Source organism: Budorcas taxicolor, chromosome 2 (assembly GCF_023091745.1).
Source record: "Budorcas taxicolor isolate Tak-1 chromosome 2, Takin1.1, whole genome shotgun sequence".
Taxonomy (NCBI): domain Eukaryota; kingdom Metazoa; phylum Chordata; class Mammalia; order Artiodactyla; family Bovidae; genus Budorcas; species Budorcas taxicolor.
This window is the reverse complement of record NC_068911.1, coordinates 138,167,819-138,189,627: the sequence shown is the minus strand read 5'-3', so window position 1 is coordinate 138,189,627 and position 21,809 is coordinate 138,167,819. Positions and strand designations below refer to the sequence as shown.

Below are 21,809 nucleotides of genomic sequence, written 5' to 3'. Positions count from 1 at the left end.
GATTCTGACAAGAAAGCGAGGCTATAGTCAGATACATTAGGTCACACTGTTGGGACTGTGTGCAGTAGGGAAGAGAGAGCCATTGAAAGTTTGGAGAGAAGAATGACTTTGATCAAAGCTATTATTACTGATCCACTCTTCTCCAGCCTGCCATAGTTAACAAGCTCTGTTTACAGAAATCATGATTTTACAAATTATTATTTGTTAAGTTCCTCCAAGAACATGTTTACAGCTTCTATCTAAACAGCCAATTGTTATTATTGTTGTTAAAAAAAAAAAGAAAAGCCCCTTTAAGTGACCTCTAGAGGAGCAGACTTTTGTGCCATAGCTCAAACCACTTCTGTCTTCTTAACTTACAATACTAAAATCAAACAAAGGGCATAGAGTAGAAGGTGGCTGGAGTCTGGAGCTGGGAAAGGGGTCAGGTTCCTTTGGACACCAACCTGAAGTTAATTCAGGTGCACTGCAAAGTCATTAAGTAATTAAACTACAGAGCAAAGACAGATGGGTGGGAGATGGGGAACAAGGAAGAAAAGGACACTCTCATTCCATTTCTACCAGCTGAATTTGAAATATTAGCAGACCAGAATTATTTCTCCTTTAATATAATCAATTTAACAGAAATGCAAATGTTGTGAATTTAATGTTGTGAGGATGTTGTGAATTTAATGACTGTGGTTACAAGTGTTTTCTGCAGTCACATACCCTGTGAACTTGAGAGGCTGGCAGTCACCCATGCCATTTGTACCCCTCCTCTCTGAATTTGTTTCTATGACTGCCAAGCACTGGTTGCAGCCAGCACTCCCTCAACACCCCCGCCCCGCTACCATGCTGCCATCTTATGCCAAGCACACTGTGCTTGATGAGCAACTTCCAACTGGTGATCGATAAAAAACGAGAAGCCTCTTGAATGGGGGGATCTGGCATGACTCCCAGCTAGGCAGTCTGCGTTCAAGTTGGCCTTCTTCATCATGATAGTATCCAACTCAGCAACTTTCACAGATGGTGCATCTCAGAGCATTCTGGGCTCCCAAAGGATACTAAACAGATTACCTGGGGTCTTTAATCCCCAGAGATGGTCGGAAAATAACACTGAGCACCTAGAGTTAACCAACTCCTTGCTTCATAAATAAAACTTTTCAGAACAATCTGAAAGCCAGATTTGTCATTTAACAGATGAGAACACAGGGGCCTGAGGCAGTTAAGTAGCTTGACAGTGTGCTCATGCAAAGTCAGGTCTTTAACCCAGGTCTGACACACTGTAATCTTTCTACTTGGCCACATGCCTCCCCTGGGCCACCACCCAGGTCTCTTGGCCCCAAACATACTATAAACAACACCTGGGAAACAGTTTTAAGATACATATCCTTGGGCCCAACCACAAAGGTACTGAATGTCTACAGCATATTTCTATCTATATCTATACCTATATCTGAAATGAAGTGAAGTTGCTCAGTTGTGTCCGACTCTTTGCGACCCCATGGACTGTAGCCTACCAGACTCCTCCCTCCATGGGATTCTCCAGGCAAGAGTACTGGAGCGGGTTGCCATTTCCTTCTCCAGGGGATCTTCCCGACCCAGGGATCGAACCCGGGTCTCCAGCATTCCAGGCAGATGCTTTAACCTCTGAGCCACAAGGGAAGCCTCCTTAATCTAACTATCAATTTGTCCAAAACAGGGTTTGTCAACCTTAGCACAACTGACATCTTGGGCTGGGTAAGTTTTTACTGTAAGGGAGTTGTCCTCTGCATGGCAGGATGGTGAGGAATATCCTTGTTCTCTCGTGGCTCAGCAGGTAAAGAATCTACCTGCAATACAGGAGACCTGGGTTCGATCCCTAGTTTGGAAAGATCCCCTGGAGAAGGTAAAGGCTACCCACTCCAGTATTCTGGCCTGGAGAATTCCATGGACTGTATAGTCCATAGCGTCACTAGGAGTCAGACACGACTGAGTGACTTTCACTTTCACTTTCAGGTGCCAGCAGCACTCCCCCTAAGGTGACAACTAAAATGTCTTCAGGCATAGTCACATGACCTCTGGGGGGGGGAAACTGCTCCTGGTCAAAAACCACTAATGCAAAAAAACTGCCAAGGAAATTTGGAAAAAGTGTATTCAGAGTTCATTGTTTATGAATTACATGCTTAGGATATGTGTATGTGCTCAGCCTCTCAGTTCTGTCTGACTGTGCCTACCAGGCTCCTCTAACTATGGAATTTTCCAGGAAGAATCCTAGATTGGGTTGCTATTTCCTTCTCCAGGGGATCTTCCCAACCCAGGGATCAAACCCATGTCTCTTGCATTTCCTGCAGTGGCAGGTGGATTCTGTACCACTAGCACCACCTGGGAAGCCCCCACGCCTAGGTTAGGTCTTCTACATAATGAGTATGAGATGGGAAAAAAGCAGATCTGGAAGACAACAGGTTGAGTATCCTTTCAACTTACAGTATTATCAACCTATTGGAACAATAACTAATCTTGGCCTCTTGAGTGTATGTGTTGTCGTGGAAGTTTTCCAAAGCAGGATACAACATAGTGTATGTTCAAACGAAGATGAGATACTTTAGAAATTCAGAAAATATTGTTGGATTTACAACAATTTGATTTGTACACATTTTTAAGAGCATTTTTAGCAAATTAAGTTTACACTGACCAGCTCCAGAATAGTCCACAGTAAATATTCTGGATTCTCTTAACTTTTACTTACTGAAATTTCCTTCTCTGAAGGGACTTAGCAGTTAAAAAGCATTTTATCCATGCTTTTTTCAGGCCTTAAAGAATTATTATTGCCATTTCATCCTGGTAATAAAAAGAGGGACTTTAAAGATACATGCTCAAAAGTTGTTTATATAAGTTATGAAAACAATTGAAAAAATGGGTATTTCTAAGTTCTCATGACCAAAGGCCTTCTATAGCTGCTCAAAGCTTTCACAGAAAATTCTCAAATTTTGCCTCTGCTGTCCATAACCTCCACTGAACCAAATATATCTGTATCTGGCATAAAATCCAGGGAATTACCAAGATTTGGTGATTACATGGCATATATTTTTGTGTGTATATTAAAACCAAATATCCGGATCAACAGAATTTAGAACTTCTTTCCAAGATCTATCAGATCAGATATTCTGAACATTTCTGTGGGATCACTGTAGGTCGTTTCATAAATTCCTTTTCAGAATGTGTTTAAATATCACTATAACCAAATACAATAATATAATATGTCACTCCAGGATATTTGAATATAAGAGTATCTTTAAAAAACACTTTTTGAAAGAGCTGGTGTACTTGAATCTTAGACGTTTGTCTAAATGACTATTGGAAACCATGCCAGTCAAGTGATTCATTTTATGTATTAATCCAGCTCAGCTGACAAGCGGTTGCTAATACAGCACTTCTAACATTGATTCAAGTCCCATGAAAGGATTTTGGCTCATAAAAATGCTGGCATGGCATCAGGATGTAGATGTTCCCATCTCTTGTCTCTAGGAATATAGTCATGGGCCAAATTCTGCTGGTGACCACAAGCATTTCTGGGAAGATACTACTACTGCTACTAAGGTGCTTCAGTCGTGTCCGACTCTGTGTGATCCCATAGACGGCAGCCCACCAGGCTCCCCCGTCCCTGGGATTCTCCAGGCAAGAGCACTGGAAGATAGGTGTTATGAAGATCAAATAAACATACAGCTGCTAAAACTACCTACATCCCCCTGCGTCTCATACCTCATCCCTCTACATAAGAGCTGTCTTGAAAGAAGGGTGGTGAGGGTGTAGCCACTTTGCCTGGTACTTGGCCTAGTGCTGGCTCTCGCTCTCTCTGGTGTGCACGGTCTGATTTTACTTATTATTCTAGGAAAAAAGGCCACCTTTACCCTACCACTTGCATCAGTAGTAATTACTGGGATACAGCAAATCTCCTTTCATTTATTGAGATGGTTAGTACTATGAAAAACAGAAATCTGATAGCTTCTTTCTGACAGCATAAAACGAGAACGTGACCTTGTCCTGAGAAACACCGTCTAGTAATAGTTTTCATAACTTCCATGCAGCGATGATCTAATAAGAATCTAAAAGGAATTAACTGGATCTCTTTTAGCCAACCAAAACCTTATTCAAAGACACATTTTTATCAGGATTCGAAGGGAACCATAAATTGGGGCATTCTGAAAAACTGGGATCTAATCCAGTCCACGATCTGATCAGGGTTCAGTGGTAATAATAAATTGGGACTATTAAAACTGGGAATCATTCCAACACTTTATTTTGCCCACACCACAGGACCTAAAATTCTATGGCAAAAGACAGAGATATTCAGAGAGGAGTAAAACCAGGCTGAATTAATCATTTGTATGTAACCATGCCAAAACATGGGTGTTTTCAACAGTTTAAATAGTGCAGAAGTTTAAGATCAGTAAATAATTAATTATAGACAGTCTTGGCAAAGTAAAGAAATCAACCTTCTGGTTCCTTGAGTAAAATACCCACTCTTTTAAGGAAATAATAATTGACCAAATCCTATCAACTCAATTGCTGCTCTATGTACTCAGGAGTGTAATGCTTACGTAGGTTACAACATATAATATTAACTCAAAATATACTTTTTCTTTCTTCCTTAGAATACAATAAGCATCTTTATTTTTCAGTATGCACAAATGTTGGATAAACCCTAGCTTATTCTGGTTCTCATTTCAATTTCCAGTAACATAAAAATCTCCCATAATTAAATAAAATGCTGAGAGGTTGGGAATAGATTTTCACCCACATGTATTCTCAAACTCTAAACGGTTCCTGAATGTTTTTATTTCTCTAAGATGCATTTCGTTTATGTAGGGAACTTGCAGCTGCATAATTAAATCTTGGCTTGCCAAATATCAAAAACACATGTATCGATTTAAACGTAGGGAACAGGCCACAAGCAGCTCAGCTGATAAGGCAAGGGAGAAGTCTCAGCTCTTGGAAGGCTTCCTAAAGGAAAGAAAACTAAGAACCTTGAATTCAGACACTGAAACAGATTAACTTTCCTAAATCTTAGCTTCACTCTCACTTAGACATTCCATTCAGGCCAGTTGTTGAAAACAAGAGCCATATGTTTCCATACTTCTCTATGCTGAAGCTAAAGAGGTTGCCACTTTCCCCCCTCATCTCATTTATCCTAAGATTATAATAAGAGCTACAAAAATAACGTCTCACTAACACAGTAAATAAGCTCCCTTGCAAAATAAACTCTGACATGGTATAAGAGTAATAGAGGATTTTAGAGTGCAACTTCATTCCTTGCCGCCTCCTCCCCAATTGCAGTAAGAAGTTTCATTTTGGAAAATTTAATTCAGGATTAGTAATATGGGATTTTTGTTCTTAACTAACTTATTAATTTATTTTAAAATTTTATTTATTTTCAAATGAAGGATAATTACAATATTGTAATGGTTTCTGCCATACATCAACATGGATCAACCATAGGAATATGTATGTCCCCTCCCTTGTGAGTCTCCCTCCCACCTCTCACCCCATATCACCCCTTTAGGTTGTCACAGAGCCCCAGTGTGAGCTCCCTGAGTCACACAGTAGATTCCCAAGGATCAGTACTATGGGATTTTAATGAAAGACAGCCTTTAGTCAATGGAGATTTCTCCTCCCAGTGCAACAGTCTTAAATAAATGAGGAGAACATATTTTTCTTTAACTTAAATCTCCACCTGATTTTTGAGCAGGTATTAACAATACAAGTCCAGCATGCATGTTAGGTACTTTTCAGGCTGGAGAATCGGTTTAATTTCAAACTCTGCAGAAGGTTACAAATTCAAAGTCTTAAGTATCAGACAACAGCAACAAAAGCACATGGTTTACTGACTTGCTAAAATCATCTCTTGCTTTTAGCTCACCATACTAATTTACATAATCTGAACGTTTGGAAAATGCTAATTTAATTTAGCTTGATAAAGAATTCTAGGAGAAATAATCTTTGAATATAATATTGGATTCATCCTTCTAGCAATGGACATAAGCATTTGGAACTAATGTCTTATTATGGCCAGTCTCACTGGAGCATGAACAAAAATGATGAGTTTATTTAAAACAGGGCTTCACTGCCATGGATTGTTTGACTTGTGTCAAGAGGGGACACATGATCAGCTCAGGAAATCGAATAGGAGACTAAGAAAATCCTAACATGCAATTAGGAGCAAGAAACTTGGGCTTTTACATTCAAATAAAAATAGTGCACATACTGCCATATGTACATAGCCAGTTCACAAAAGGCCACTGTAGGGAGTGTAAAGTCAATGCTTCTATACTCATCTGTTTATAAATTTCTCAGACCCTGAGATCTGGGAGAGACCACAGAGATCATCTAAGGACATGAGCAGCATTAATGACACACAAGAGTTTTGATGGCATGTGGCTTGATGTATTTAACTATATTAATTTACATGGTCTTGCATTTATGTAACTTTTTATTTAATTAAATGTATACAGATACAAATAAGACAATGAAGATAATATATCAATGACTAAAGCTTATGAAAGTGATTCCAGTCCAGTCCTTTCCTGGTGCACTCATCCTTTCTCAGTGCAATCATCATTAGATATTTCCAGTGTCAATACACTTGCCGCTGCATGAGACACTCTAATTTGTCAGGATGTTTTCCCCTCTATTAAGCTGATGGCTACCTCTCTAAAAATAATTCCTCATTAGAATCTTCAAGAAAATAAATGAATAAATGAATAAGTAGAGAGAGAGAGAATGGAAAGAGAATGGAGGCTATAAAATACATCTAATTCCTCTTTTATGTTAATGTTCTTTAATCATGTGACGTCAACTAAGTCTGAACCTGCAGGCTGTGCGTTCCCACATCCTTCCATGTTTTTCAAAAGACATGGATTTAATACTGCCATTTTCTGTGTGTGAGAGAGGCTTAGGGTATTCCAGGTGTGATCTGAGCAGTGTAGAACAGAAATTATTGTTTCTTCCTTCACTTTCGTACATGAATTTCTGTAGCCTAGGCTGGATTAAGTTTCTGGCAGGCATATCCCCATACTGACTCTTGCAAAGCTTACCCTCAACTAAAACCATCAGGCAAACTTTTCATATATTCGGTATTAAGTCAAACCTTCTACATCCTGTGTTTGTACAGCTCATTTTTGGACCTAAACACAAGACTTTACATTTATTCCTATTAAGTTCCTTTATATTTGATTTAGTCCATTGTTCCAGATGATTCTGTCATCGGACACATTGTCAACCCCTGCAGCTTTTTGGAATTTGAAATCTGATCAATAGGCACCATCACTGATGCCAATGCTCAGCAAGTCAGAGTTAAAAATAAATTTTTAGGGAAACTTTTTTCTTGTGAGCTTACATTGTTGGAATTCTGCTGCTGCTGCTAAGTTACTTCAGTCGTGTCTGACTCTGTGCGACCCCATAGAAAGCAGTCCACCAGGCTCCACCGTCCCTGGGATTCTCCAGGCAAGAACACTGGAGTAGATTGCCATTTTCTTCTCCAGTGCATGAAAGTGAAAAGTGAAAGTGAAGTTGCTCAGTTGTGTCCGACTCTTCGCGACCCCATGGACTACAGCCTACCAGGCTTCTCTGTCCACGGGATTTTCCAGGCAAGAGTACTGGAGTGGGTTTCCATTGCCTTCTCCGATGTTGTTGGAACATTCCCTAGCAATCTTTGGGTGTAGTTTCTCAAATAGCTAATAATCCTCTAGGCTTACGTGATCTAGTGTATATCTCTCTGTATTAGCCACAGATTGTGAGACAATGGAATACTAATGTCCAGGACAGTATCACTACTCTTTCTGGAGTACAAACAGGGGTTTTCAGCCTCCACACCATTGACAGTTTGAGTTCGATAACTAATCATTTGGGGATGGGAACTGTCTTAACGGTTGTACGATATGTAGCCATATTCTGGGCTTCTACGCAGTACATGGCAGTAGCAACTCACTCCCCACACCCCCCTCCAAAGCTTTGGCAATCAACAATGTCTCAAGATACAGCCAAATGTTCCTTGGGAAGCAAATTTCCATCCTTCATACCCCTCCTCCAAAGAACTGAGAATCACTGTTCTAGGCTCTTTAATCTAATAATTCAATCCATCAGTTGTAGGTTTTTGACCTTTTGATAGCTACAACTGAGTTTCCCTTGTGGCTCAGACAGTAATGCAGGTCTCCTGAAATGCAGGAGACCCAGGTTTGATCCCTGGGTTGGGAAGATCCCCTGCAGAAGGAAATGGCAAGCCACTCCAGTATTCTTGCCTGGAAAATCCCATGGATGGAGGAGCCTGGCAGGCTACAATCCATGGGGTCACAAAGAGTCGGACACTATTGAGTGACTTCAATTTCACTTATAGTTCTAGCTGTGAATAAGATATTCATATATATCACCAACACAGTTCCATATTAGGAGCTAGATACACAGGCAAATTAAAACAAGATATGGAAATCATAAGAAAAATAGTGAGAGGAATGGAGAAGGATGATATAACCCTAAAGTTTAGAGTTGATTAGTTTAGATTAACCATTGGTTCAAATAGTTACAAGGAAATTGAACCTTCAAATTATATGATTTAAGAGGTAATCTATGAGGACTTTGTACCTGGATGCTTACCAAGGTATGAACACCGAAAACATGGAAACAGTCTGTACATTTCAAGATAAAAGAGGATAAATATATTTTGATATATTGATCTCACAGGATATTAGGCAGTCATCAAAATGACATAATTTCAAAACATTAATGACATTGGGAAATGCTCAACATAATAGGAACTCTGTGGAAAAAGGAAAATATATATGGTATGAATACCAAGTTTTCAAATAAAAAAATATATAGTAAAAAGATCATAAATTATTAACAGTAGTTATGGAAGTATGATAGAATTTTGCCCGATTTTAACAATTAATGTCTTAATAAACTTATTGTCTTTGTAAGTTTTGTGTGCATGGGGGTGTGGGTGGGGAAAGTGATTCATATTCTCTTAGGTGAATGAGCACTGACAAGTGTTCCTCTTTTGTTTGCATAAAGCATGCGAGTGAGGAGGATGCCTCAGAGAGGGCGTGTAAGAAAGACGGCAACATTTCTAGACTGAGTTATTCAATCCTCTTGAGAAAAAAAAAAAATCTGTATATCATTTTTTATAGAATGAGAAGAGCTTAATCTAATGTTCCAGCCAAATCCTGTCCCCCAAACTCAGTGTTTCTCAGACTGCTAAAGAATCGCATTGAGCATAAATATTAAACCTAGATTCCTGGCCTCTAACTCGCAAGATTCTGATTCTGTAAATCTGCTGTGTCAGGAATTCTCATTTTTTCCACAAGCTCCCCAAGTGATTCATTCTGATTCAGGTGTCCCATGGGCCAATCTGAGAAACATAGCTATCTATAAGAAGTCACGTGTTTTGATTTGGATGATTGTTTTTTTTTCCCTCTATTTTTGATAATTTCTTCCTGCTATACACTAAATAGAATTGGTATAGACCCTCAAGGGTGTGTTAGCCAACTGGCTCTTTGAGAAAACAAACCCAATTTACCATCATTTGCCAATTTCTGTGGTGTAAACATTTCCACCATGAACAATTTCAAGCTACCAATGGTTTAACAAGAAGCTCGCATAATTCTCGAAAGCTTAGTAATTGTCTTTCACAAATTGGTGCAGGCTGGTTTAAGCAATGTACAGTATATATTTTACTTAAACTCTTTGAAAAAGGGATATGTTAGTAAAAAGTTATTTTATCTATGACAGCTAGGATGAAGCAAGTAAGCAGTTGGATGGCTTAAACCTTCTTTACATAATAAATTTCAAATGTATTAGGAAAAACTGAACTTTGTAAACTTGTATACACTATTTCCTATTTTATTGTATATTTTTCCTGTGGCCAGGCCATGATGAGTGATACATTTGCTGAGTTCTTTAGGAGTTGTGAATTGGTTTCCTATGGATGATAGAGAGCCAAGAAATGGGACTCCAGGGTTGAGAGTGATGCCAAATGTTCAGCCTTCACCTTTGCCCTTTATGGTCTTCAGGCCCTGAGCTGTTGAAATGTCCTTGGTCATCAATTCTATAGCACCCAACCATAAAATCAACTTCTCCTACTTCTTCCCCTCATAAATGATTGAGACAATGTTGTCTCTAGGAAACCCATATCAGATGTGTTTTATGTGTTCATGTGCGGGAAGTGGACTAAGTGGGGGCTAATAGTATAGCTCTTTAAATATTTTGACCAGACATATTTTAAGAAAATTGGACCTGAAATCTATATAACCAGCTGAGGTGAATTTATGGTCCTGCATTTAAGAATGAAACTCCCTCAGGCACCTGTTTCCTAAAGGCAAAACCAGAAAGGAAATGAACTTTTGCTTAAAGACAACTCACCTTATTTTATGAGTTATCAATTTTCTATCTGGCACAGGATTCCCTAGCTACTAAGAGGAACACCCCTCTTCAACCCCAAGCCAGCACTGAGCTGCAAAAAATGTAAAGTCTGCATTCTAGAAAATAGCTTAGTTTCCTGAAGATGAAGAAAGAATGTGGTGCTTCAGTAAGTGAAATCAGGGGAGCAGCAAAGATCTACAATGGAGACTCACCACACAGGTGTCTTTGCCAATAAACACATTAAAATCTTAGCCTGAATTACATTTTACATTACAGGATTACTGAATCTTGGATTATGATGGAAAATTCATGTTTCTTCTCTTTGGGGCAACTCTGACATGTGAATAGTCAACAACAATGGGAAGTACTTGATTTCCTTTTATCTGCTCCACTGACCCTGAAACTGAGCTTATCAACCTCTCAAAAATGAGAAAGGGCTAAGCTAAATAGCACTTTTTTCTTGCTATTGATAAAGTGAGCCTTCTCAATGGGAATAGACCACAAGATAGGGGTCAAAGGTTAACAGTTGGTACTCTTAGCATGCGCTGCACTAGAAAACACAATGAATAAGAAGTATGATTTTCTTAGTACACATGCTAGAAAATGAAAATAAGTACAAGTACAGACTTCTTAAAAACTGCAACAACTATAGGCAAGGAAAAAAGTTGCACAAGTCTGACGTCATGCATGATCAAGTCAGTATCAAATACTTAGTTACAGAATAATCTCAGTCTTTCTCCAAGCTTCATCTAGTTGTGAACGCAAAGAATTTTCAGGAGAAGTATGAATATTCAATTACATATTTCAAAGTCAGACATTTATACATCTACTTCGGGTAAGTGCCAGAGTTAACATCAAAGATATGTGAAGGACTTCTTGTCTAAATGGAACATTAAGCTCCTTAAAAAGGAGAATTCAGCCCTTGCAAACTGTCATTTTTTCAGTAAATGAAACCGACCCTTTCACAGATGGGCAACATACTTTGTAACTTGCTGATGGCATAATAAAAGACACTGGCTTTTTAAAAATGAAGGGAATGTACTTTTCAAATTATAGTACCCAAATGGGTTTAACAAACTAAAATTAAGAAGGCATACAACAGCTTGACAAAAATTAGGAACAGACTATGGAAATTTGATAGCTCTAAACATCAATATTCAAATGACTTAAAAAAAAAAACCCCAAACCTCCTTGTTTAAACCATGTTTAAACCATAGGGAACATATGCATTTATAGAGTCAAAACTAGGGGTAGCACATTTTGGAATTATAAGTACCAATAAAATAAAAACTTGAAGTCAATTTCTTCTCAAAATATAATAAAAATTCCCCAGAAAGGCAGATTTCATTTATATCGGGCATCTCTCCTTTTGCATCAGTCAACCCTTATGCATTTTAAAATAAGATTTCTCCAGTTGACTGATACAATAACCAAATTAAACATAGACCATGCACAAAAATAAAACAAGAGGCTTAGCATTTCTACTCACCTCTCGCGTTCTTCTTTCATTTTTTCCAGTTCCTCTTCTCTCAGGCCACCCTGCTTCAGAGGACCTTTTTGCTCTGCCTTTCCACCCTTATCATCTTTCTTCTTCCCAAATCTAATGAAACATGGAGAAGATGATTGTTAATGATAAGCATGTTCTTTCTATGGTAAGTTGTAGATATTTATGAGATGAACTCATTAAAGTACAATTCTTTAAGCAATAAAAAATCATTTTGCATACAATGGAAGTAAAAATAAGATACTTAGAGCAGAAAAATAATACAGTTACTGAAGTCCCCTCCCACTTCTCTCTTCCTTCTTTCCTTCTATTTGGCTATTGATTGTACAATCTGTACAAAATCATGTGATTAAAGACTAAAAATTTCAAACAATTAATTCAGTGGTGATTAAAAGAATTGAAAAGTTGTCATTAATATATAGCTAAAACCTAATCGATCTCTTAAAGAGGCCTCCAGACTTCCAGGTGGCACTGGCATTGAAGATTAAACTCATGAGGTGATATAGTGATGGTGCTGGTAAAGGACTTTAAAAACACATAGTTCATTGTTCTAACCTTACAAATGAAGAACCAAAACCTCAGAGAGCCCTTGTTTCTTAAACAAACCCAAGTTCAAGGCAGGGCTGGGATTAGCATGTGGGTCACCTCCTACACTGCATATATATCTTCAGGCTACACTCACTCTCCATGTAGCCACATGATTCCCAATTTAGCCCTGAGTCAGTGTGCTCTGAACACTTCTTGGTGCTGGGCATATGTGTAGTTAACTGGCCAGTGGTAATTTTACTTTCTGCCCCAGCTTTAATGAGATAATTGACATATAACATTGTTTAAGTTTACAATATATTGATTTAGTATATATTAATTTAAAAAGAATTACAGCCAAAATATTAGCTACACCCTATATCCTGTCACATAGTTAGCTTTTCTTTTTTGTTGTGAGAACATTTAAGATCTGCAACCTTTAACTGCCTGATACACTACTATCAGCTATAGTCACCACGCTGTACATTAGATCCCCAAACTTGCTAATCTTATACCTGGAAGTCTGTTCCCTTTGGCCAACATTTACTCATCTCCCAACCCCTGATAACCACTATTTTACTTATTTCTCTGAGTTTGATTTTTTTAGATTCCACATATAAGTGACATCAGATAGCTGTCTTTCTTTCTCTTATTTCACTTAGTATAATGCCCTCAAGATTCATCCAAGTTGTCACAAATGGTAGGATTTCCTTTCTCATGACTAAATAATATTCCATTGTGTGTTTGTATAAATACATACAACCGTATGTGTGTGTGTGTGTGTGTATCAAGCCTATCTTCTTTATCCATTCATCTGTTGATGAACACTTAGATTGTTTCTGTATCTTGCCTATCATGAATAATGCTGCAACAAATTTAGGAGTACAGATATCTCTGAGAGATCCTAATTTCAATTCTTTTGGATATATATCTAAAAGTGAGATTGCTGAATCATATGATAGTTCTAGTTTTAATTTCTTGAGGAACCATTCATTGTTTTCAATAGTGGCTGTACTAATTTACACTCCAAACAAGAGTACACTAGAGTTCCCTGCATTTATGGTAGAAGAATTGGTGTTTCCTTAGTGTTTTTTTGAAAATGAAACTGCAAATTTTAAATTAAAAAAACAGCTACAATTAATTATTGGTCTTTTATATTCTTAAAAGACAGGGATTTTTCCTGATAGATATTTTCTTTGGAAGCAGTCTCCCATAGCTTTGGTATTAACACACATGAAAAATGAAAATGACCTGATGCTCTGCTGAGAACCAGGATAAAAGTCATTCTATTATGCACAAACTTCATTTAAGGTAGACTCCTCTTAAATCTAGGGGAATCCCAGTTGTCTCTTGTTTCTTACTACATAGCTACAAAGTTTAACTCTGTGAGTATGCATTCATATCTTTAGCTTACTCATCCTATCTATGTGTCTATGTATCCATCCATCCTTCCAGCTATATACCCTCAGGATACTTTTCAAATTACACACATGCTTGGCTGACTGCCCCTCCGCCACTCCCATCCTTGTGCCCCAGCCTTTCAACACATTCATAGAGAGTCAGAATCTCCTCACAGGAGGATCTAAATCATAAACTTGTAAGAAACTCATTTCCTTCAGAATTTCATAGCAGTGGCCTAATATCTGTCTCTTTCTGGATTCTGTTTCAAACCAAAGCAGAGACGGTTGGTCAAGTGGCAGCTCTGAGTATAACACGTGGAGGATGGCACTGCTAATGTTCACAGTCACGGTGTTATTCAAGAACGGACTGCATCCTGCTTTCCGCAGAAGCCTCTTCCAGCCTTGACTCCTCTGTATACTTTTTCGCTATCATTTCAATTAGCAAACTCTCTTTCATGAGTTTCCTGTCTCCGCACTGCCATCTCTGTCTCTGCTCCTACTGCAGTGCTTTTGCTACACCTAGTCTAGTCTGAGCATTTGGGTTGGCTGACCATCAGCTTTAATTCCATCATTCCCGGCCTTATGTTTTCTGCTTCTTCCTCTTTCTTGCATCCTTTCCTGGATCTATTCCTCTTTCTCACTGAAGAAATGACCTGATCCCATTCATAGGAGTGAATAGAGAAGAGGGAAAAAATAGAGCAAATATAAAAACATTAACTTTCAGATCATTCAGATTTGTTAATATATTCAGATCTCTCTTTAACCTACAAAGCAGGAATATCTAAATAATGTGTTTCCATGGATACATTCTTTGGCTTTTTGGATCCATGAAGAAGAGTCTTAGGGATCAACATTATTACTCTAAATTCCTTTATGTGAGAAGTTAGTACTTTAGTACATCACTTAGTAAAATAGTTTTCCCTCAAAATGTCACCAAATAAAGTAATATTGAAGCAAAAAAAAAAACCAATCAAAATTGTGGGGAGTGAGGGTAAAACAATGCCTCAGGAAGTTGATGAAGGCCAAGATCGCCAAGATCTCTATAGATTTTAGGCTTGCTTTTGTGCTACATCTCAAATATTTTCTTCTAAATTTTGAGGTTTTAAGATTTTCTGAGATGAAGGTAGTGTCATTTTTGAATGGTAAAACGAACTTATATCCTCAGTTCAGTTCAGTTCAGTCTCTCAGTCGTGTCCGACTCTTTGCAACCCCATGAATCGCAGCACGCCAGGCCTCCCTGTCCATCACCAACTCCCAAAGTTCACTCAGATTCATGTCCATTGAGTCAGTGATGCCATCCAGCCATCTCCTCCTCGGTCATCCCCTTCTCCTCCTGCCCCCAATCCCTCCCAGCATCAAAGTCTTTTCCAATGAGTCAACTCTTCGCATGAGCTGGCCAAAGTACTGGAGTTTCAGCTTTAGCATCATTCCTTCCAAAGAAATCCCAGAGCTGATCTCCTTCAGAATGGACTGGTTGGATCTCCTTGCAGTCCAAGGGACTCCCAAGAGTCTTCTCCAACACCACAGTTCAAAAGCATCAATTCTTCGGCACTCAGCCTTCTTCACAGTCCAACTCTCACATACATACATGATGACTGGAAAAACCATAGCCTTGACTAGACGGACCTTAGTCAGCAAAATAATGTCTCTGCTTTTGAATATGCTATCTAGGTTGGTCATAACCCTACTTGACTTTAATTTTTAGTATCACAACCAGTATATTATTTTTTCCTTCCTGTGGCTGAAGTACTCATTTGTACTGCAGTTTGAGAACAGCTTATTATGCTTCCATTAGAGTGAGATATGTTTGATAAAGAAAAGGTTGAAAAAGTGAAAGTGTTAATTACTCAATCGTGTCCAACTCTGTGACCCCACAGACTGTATGTAGCCCACTAGGCTTCTGTGTCCATGTAATTTTCCAGGTAAGAATACTGGAGTGAGTAGCCATTCCCTTCTCCAGTGGATCTTCTCAATCCATGGATGAAACTTGGGTTTCCTGCATTGCAGGCAGATTCTTTACTGTTGGAGTGACCAAGTTAGTTGTAAGTAAATTCTGCCAAGCATTTTCTTCTAAGCAAGAACCATCAATAATATTCAACTCAACCAATTCTATAAATATTATAAATGTTTTGATTTAAAGTTCATGATCATTTATTAAAGTTTCTAGTAAGAAGAGCAGAAAGCTGTGAAATTTATTTCATTAAACAGAGAGAACAGTTACCAATTATCTTATTTTGTAAAGTCTGGGTAGGTTTGAAAACAGAATTATAAGACAATAATCTTCAAACGGGCTCCCACATTGTTAAGATGAGGAAATTGAGACTCAGAGAAGTTAATTGCCTTTTATTTATTAACACACTGAATTCTTCTTTCCAGTATAGCAGTCAGACAACTTAATTATCAGTGGTGGCAGTGGTGGTGGTGGGAGCTGGGAGAAAAGCATCAATTTAGTGAATTTTACAGGCCCTTGTTCTTTCATGCAGCCTCTTTTGGGGGTCATTTCATATCCATTCTTTCTTTCACTGACATAAAAAGAGAAGAGTTGGGGAGATTCAAATACATTGATTCATCTTTCCATTAGCTATTTTTGTGAGAAAAGTCATGCAGACCTTAAATGGTTGAAATGACTGCTTTGCATTCTAAGGTTTCAAATATCCACTGCATTCCAGGCCTCCATTATCTATTACCTAGGAAATTTGAGAGTTGGTCATTCTGGGCTAGGTGCCTTAAGGAAATTGCTTATAGGTCAACCTTGCTTTATATAAAAGATATTTTCCTGAAGAATTCTGTGCAAGCATATGGTTTTAATCAATGAAATCGTACTTTCCATGTACCTGGAAAGCCTGTTTAAAGAATCTTGTGATGGATCTTTTCGTAAAGTGGAAAAATCACCTTTCAACATACTCTTTATGTAAATTTAGATTTTCATGAATTATAAGTTTGCTTCAAACACCTGTTCTTGTTTATTTTTACAGAGAGGTTATATGAATCGGCTTCATGGAAGACTAGTTTGCTTGCTTTCTTCTTCTTTCATTCATGCATTTGTTTTAAAAAATATTTCTTAGGCATCTCTTTTGTGTCAGACATTGTCATAAGCACTGGATGTAGGCTGATATTTTATTGGGATACAAAAGCAGACACTGCCCTCATAAAATTACATTCTGATAGTGGAGACAGTCACCAAACAAGTATCAATATATAAGTTGTGAAAAGTGCTATGCAGGGAGTTAGGAGAGAGAGTAACAGGAAAGAGACTGGTTGGGAAGGTCTTTAATGAAGAAATGACATTAAAACCATAACAATAAGGGGGATAGATTCCAGACAAGCAGAGATAGGAGATAAGCCTGTGGATGAAGGAAGAGGACATGCAGAGGGCATGATGAGCATGATGCCTGGTGCATTCTGAGCAGTGAAAGAAGGCCAGTCTCCAAAGCAAGGAGAACAGAAAGGATCTTTGTATAAGATTTGGATGGAAAGAATGGCAAGGTCCTTGGAGTGCAGGTCTGAGAGATGCCTAGAGTTTATTATAAGAATGACAGTAGATCATTTTTTAGTGATTCAAAGAACAGAGAAGCTAGTAAGGAAATTGGTTGATTTCAAGAATTGGTAGAGGAGCAACAGAGGAGTAATCAACTCATTTTAAGGAGAAGTGCTACAAAGTTATGCACATTTAAAAAAATCATCCTGGTTGCTGAAGTAACAATGTACCATATAAAAGCAGGAAAGCTGCCTGGGAATGGCTATAGGAGTGTGGGCGAAAGACGATGGTGGCTTGGATGACTGGAGGCTGCTGAGAAGAGAAGACAGTGATTTGGAAATGATGGGCCAATGGAGAGACAATCAGAAGTTCACTTCTAAGCAGTTATTTTAGTGCCTTTGGGAAATCCAGATGGAAAGGCTGAGGACAAGGACTGAGCTACAGGCACTTTAACATTTAAACGTTGGATCGTATACAAAGTGGACAGAACAAGCACAGTGCGAGAGACAGGAAGAAAGTTAGGAAGATGTGGTGTAAGACATCTGAGAGAAGAGGGCTGGGAGGATGAGGACATGGTCAACAGATGGGAATACTGTTGAGAAGTCCATGAGCTGACGACTTGAAAAGGTTCATTAGGTTTGGCCATCTGAAGCCAGTCATCACCCTGGCAAGGTTCGAGAGTGTGACGTGAGCAGAAACCAGATGGGAGTGATCTTAACAGTGAATGGCAGGTAAGTACAAAAGTGTGTGTCTCTGTGTGTACAACCATTTCGAGAGGTTTGGCTGGTAGGTGGTTTCTGGAAATGGGGTGAAACGTTGAAGATGGAGGTTTTCAATTTGGCTCCTCTCCGAAGACTTTTGTTGGCTGATAAGAAGAAACGCCAGAGAGTATTTATAGATGAAAGAGAGAAGAGAATACTGCCATTTTTTCTTTTAGCATGACAAAATATACTTAACATAAATCTGCTAGTTGAATCATTTTTTAAGTAACTGGTCAGTGGCATTAAGTATATCCACATTGTTGTGCAACCATTAACCACCATCTCTCTCCAGAACATTTTCATCATCCCAAATTGAAATTTTGTACCTATTCAATAGTAACTCCTCCTTTCTCCCTCCCCTAGCCTTTAGTAACCACTATTCTACCTTCTGCCTCTATGAATTTGTTCTTGGTACTTTATATAAATGTAATCAAACAATACTTGTCCCTTGGTTTCTGGCTTATTTCACTTAACAGTATGTCTTCAAGGTTCATCGATTTTGTAACATGTATCAGAATTTCCTTCTTTTTAAAAAGGCTGGAAAATATCCCATTGTATGTAGTGTACTGTATCTGTTTATCCCATTTTCCTCTCCTGATTAATGTTGCTATGGATTTTGGTATAGGAGAACAAAGTTCTTGATAATGGCAAGAAACTCAGAAACAGTAGCAGCTAGGAGATAAAACTTCATAGAACTGATAAAAGGGAAGTGGAGGTGTTCCTGGGTAATTTATCAGTTAATGCGATGCAACACATATAAGAAAAATGACTCCTATCCATAAAACGAGATTTCTTGGTGTAAATTAAGAAATCAAAGGAAATAGAATATCCAAGGTGGAAAAGAACCTCAGCAAGGGTTGTAGAAAAATACTGAAACAGACCTTACCTGGATTTCTATTTTGCTTATGTAGGGAAGGGGTTTCCCTGATGGCTCAGCGGTAAAGAACCAGCCTGCAAGGCAGGAGACATGGGTTCGATCCCTGGGTTGGGAAGATCCCCTGGAGGAGGGCATGGCAACCCACTACAGTATTCTTGCCTGGAGAATCCCATGGAGAGAGGAACCTGGCGGGCTACAGTCCATAGGGTCACAAAGATCAAACATGACTGAAGCAACCGAGTACGCAAGCATGCGTTACGTAGGGGAGTCCTAAATAACTATCTGGGGAAGCAGAATTTAATAATGGTTCATTCAGTCATTCAGACATTTACTGTGCAGCCATTACATATCATATAGGTTAGGCACATGGCATTCAACCATTAATAATGTGAGTCGTTAGGTAGATCTCTAACTCCTCTATCCAACTAATTAAATAAGGTTCCAGCATCCTATTGGTTTCCACACCAGAAAGATTTTAACCTAATTCTTAGTATTGGTTCCCTAATTTCTCAGCAAATATTTTGTTTCTATTTCTTTCCTTGAGCTTTCTAGATAAAGATGACTTTCAAATCCTTCCCAGATTCCTATGCACCCTAATAATCCAAATTCACAAATTTATAGCTCTATCTCTGACTTTTTCTACCTCTAGTCTCATATTTCATTCACTTTTTCATTCTGCTAAGTTGTATGCATCTACAATTTTCTTCCTTGATCCCACTGGGCAATTTATGTAGGTATCAGTGACCACTCTTCTTTCTCTTGGCACAGACTATATGAAAACAATCCTGAGCAATGGCTTAGGAGAACTAAAAAGTCAGGCAAGGGAAAGGTTCAGACACTCTTATTCCAAATTAGTGGTGAGCTATGAATCCAAGGAGAGGTGAAAGTTTGAAACCTAATGTATTTTTCCCATAATTAAGAAATACCTTTGGATATCATTGATGCATTTGGAAAAGGCTATAAGACCCAGTCATCAATAATATTAAAAATCTGTGGAATGGAGTCAGATATGAAAATGCACAAACCTCACAGTTGTAGTATTTTCTGGACTCAGATAATGGTTCATGCTCCTTATAACTAGTATACTTTTAAATTATACATGATATTGCCTTATCATGGTGTTAATTATATAGCTTGAAAGAGCTCAAGCAAAATATGGGGGCAGAGAAGTTCATAGACCTTTGACTATGTCTCTATAGTTTACTCTGAAATTCACCCATAAAAGGTTTCTGTTGTCTGATATATTCCAAATTGGGTTCTGAATTAGCATATGCATATGCTTACGAAATTAACTTCTATGGATTGCAATCTCATATGATTTTTCTGCACTTCAACTATTGCTTCTAAAATGTATGTCACAAATGTCTTTACTTGTTTACCTTAGATGGTTCCCATTGTACCTAAGAATTAGTGAATTTGATAAAAATACAATGAAATTGAACAAATAGAGAGCTTCCTCCCTCTTTTGGGGGGTACCTAAGGGCATTGCCTGCTGCTGCTGCTAAGTTGCTTCAGTAGTGTCCAACTCTGCAACCCCATAGACGGCAGCCTACCAGGCTCCCCCGTCCCTGGGATTCTCCAGGCAAGAACACTGCAGTGGGTTGCCATTTCCTTCTCCAATGCATGAGAGTGAAAAGTGAAAGTGAAGTCGCTTAGTCGTGTCTGACTCTTTGCGACCCCATGGACTGCAGCCTACCAAGCTCCTCCGTCCATGGGATTTTCCAGGCAAGAGTACTGGTGTGGGGTGCCATTGCCGTCTCCGGATAAATCTACTACTTCCTTTGAAATCAACTTTGCCATCCCTCATCCCCCTTAAACAGCTACTTCCCTCATTCCCAGGATGTGATTCCTAAACTGGTGGTCATGATGACTCTTCATTCCTAAGTGAGGAGTCTTCAGACCTCAGATGTGTTGATGTTTGTTTTTAGGATTGAAAAGCAGGGAGGTCCTGGAATATTCTAGGATTTCTGTCTAAGTGGATGAAACATCCGGTAGAGTCTTCAGCAGTTCTTTGGCTCAATTCAGCAGCTGGGAATCTTTGAACTATTGATAATTTGCTTTCTCAGACCGAGGAGCTAAGGAAACACAATGGGTTTGGAAACACCAACTACATTCAGAATAATTCTAGAGGGTCCAGAAAGCAAAGCAAAATGCATATCACCAATAACCCGTCTTCCTAGAAATAAACACACAAACCAGGGACAAAGGCCTCTGGAAGACAAGACTTGTGAGAACCAGTGAAGGAGTTGGTGAGCCATTGGACAGTTAACTTTTGCAGAACCCTTTTGTAGCGACTGAAAACTCAACTCTGAGATTATTAAAGCAGTGCTTGGTTAGCAAAAAAGGAAAAAAAATATGAAAAAGGGGCCAGAAATTAAAATTAAATGAAAATAAGCGTGAATGAGTGAGGAAGAAAGATAAAGATACTAATAAGGTATGATTTTCAGATCCACACAGGGACTATAAAAAGCTTATTAACTGTCATGACCACACTGGGTTTTAAGTTATTCAATTCCTCTGCTTTCCAGAAGACGAAACACTCTTCAGGAGCACACTGAACTTTGATTAATTGCTTTCATACGCGCTCACGGGCTTTAAGACATTTCAGGCAAGAGCCATAGTGATTCCGACTTAAATGCTTCTGATTTCTGGGAACTATATTTAACAGGAGCATTAAAGAAATAGAGCTTTTTGCATTTTTATGTTTTCTTAATAGTTAGAAAGGCTTTTCTTTTATTAAATGTTTACTTATTTCAAAGCAGCAGAATATGTGGCTTCTTCCTTTTTATTTTTATTACTTTTAAGTGTATCTTTAAATGTCTCTGAAGGCTGCTTGAGTGCAACTGATGGTCTGCCTAAAACCCTAATACGGATCCAAAGAGACCACACGGCTAGA

General features: G+C 38.5%; 1 protein-coding gene across 1 annotated transcript in view; it reads right to left on the bottom strand.

The window, feature by feature from the left end:
* The window catches only part of PARD3B (par-3 family cell polarity regulator beta), a 1,141,780-nt gene that overhangs the window by 217,012 nt on the left and 902,959 nt on the right, over positions 1–21,809 (bottom strand). The window contains exon 19 of the mRNA XM_052664164.1: positions 11,858–11,968. Coding sequence (XP_052520124.1) covers positions 11,858–11,968 — 111 coding nt within the window. The remainder of the gene's footprint in view (positions 1–11,857; positions 11,969–21,809) is intronic.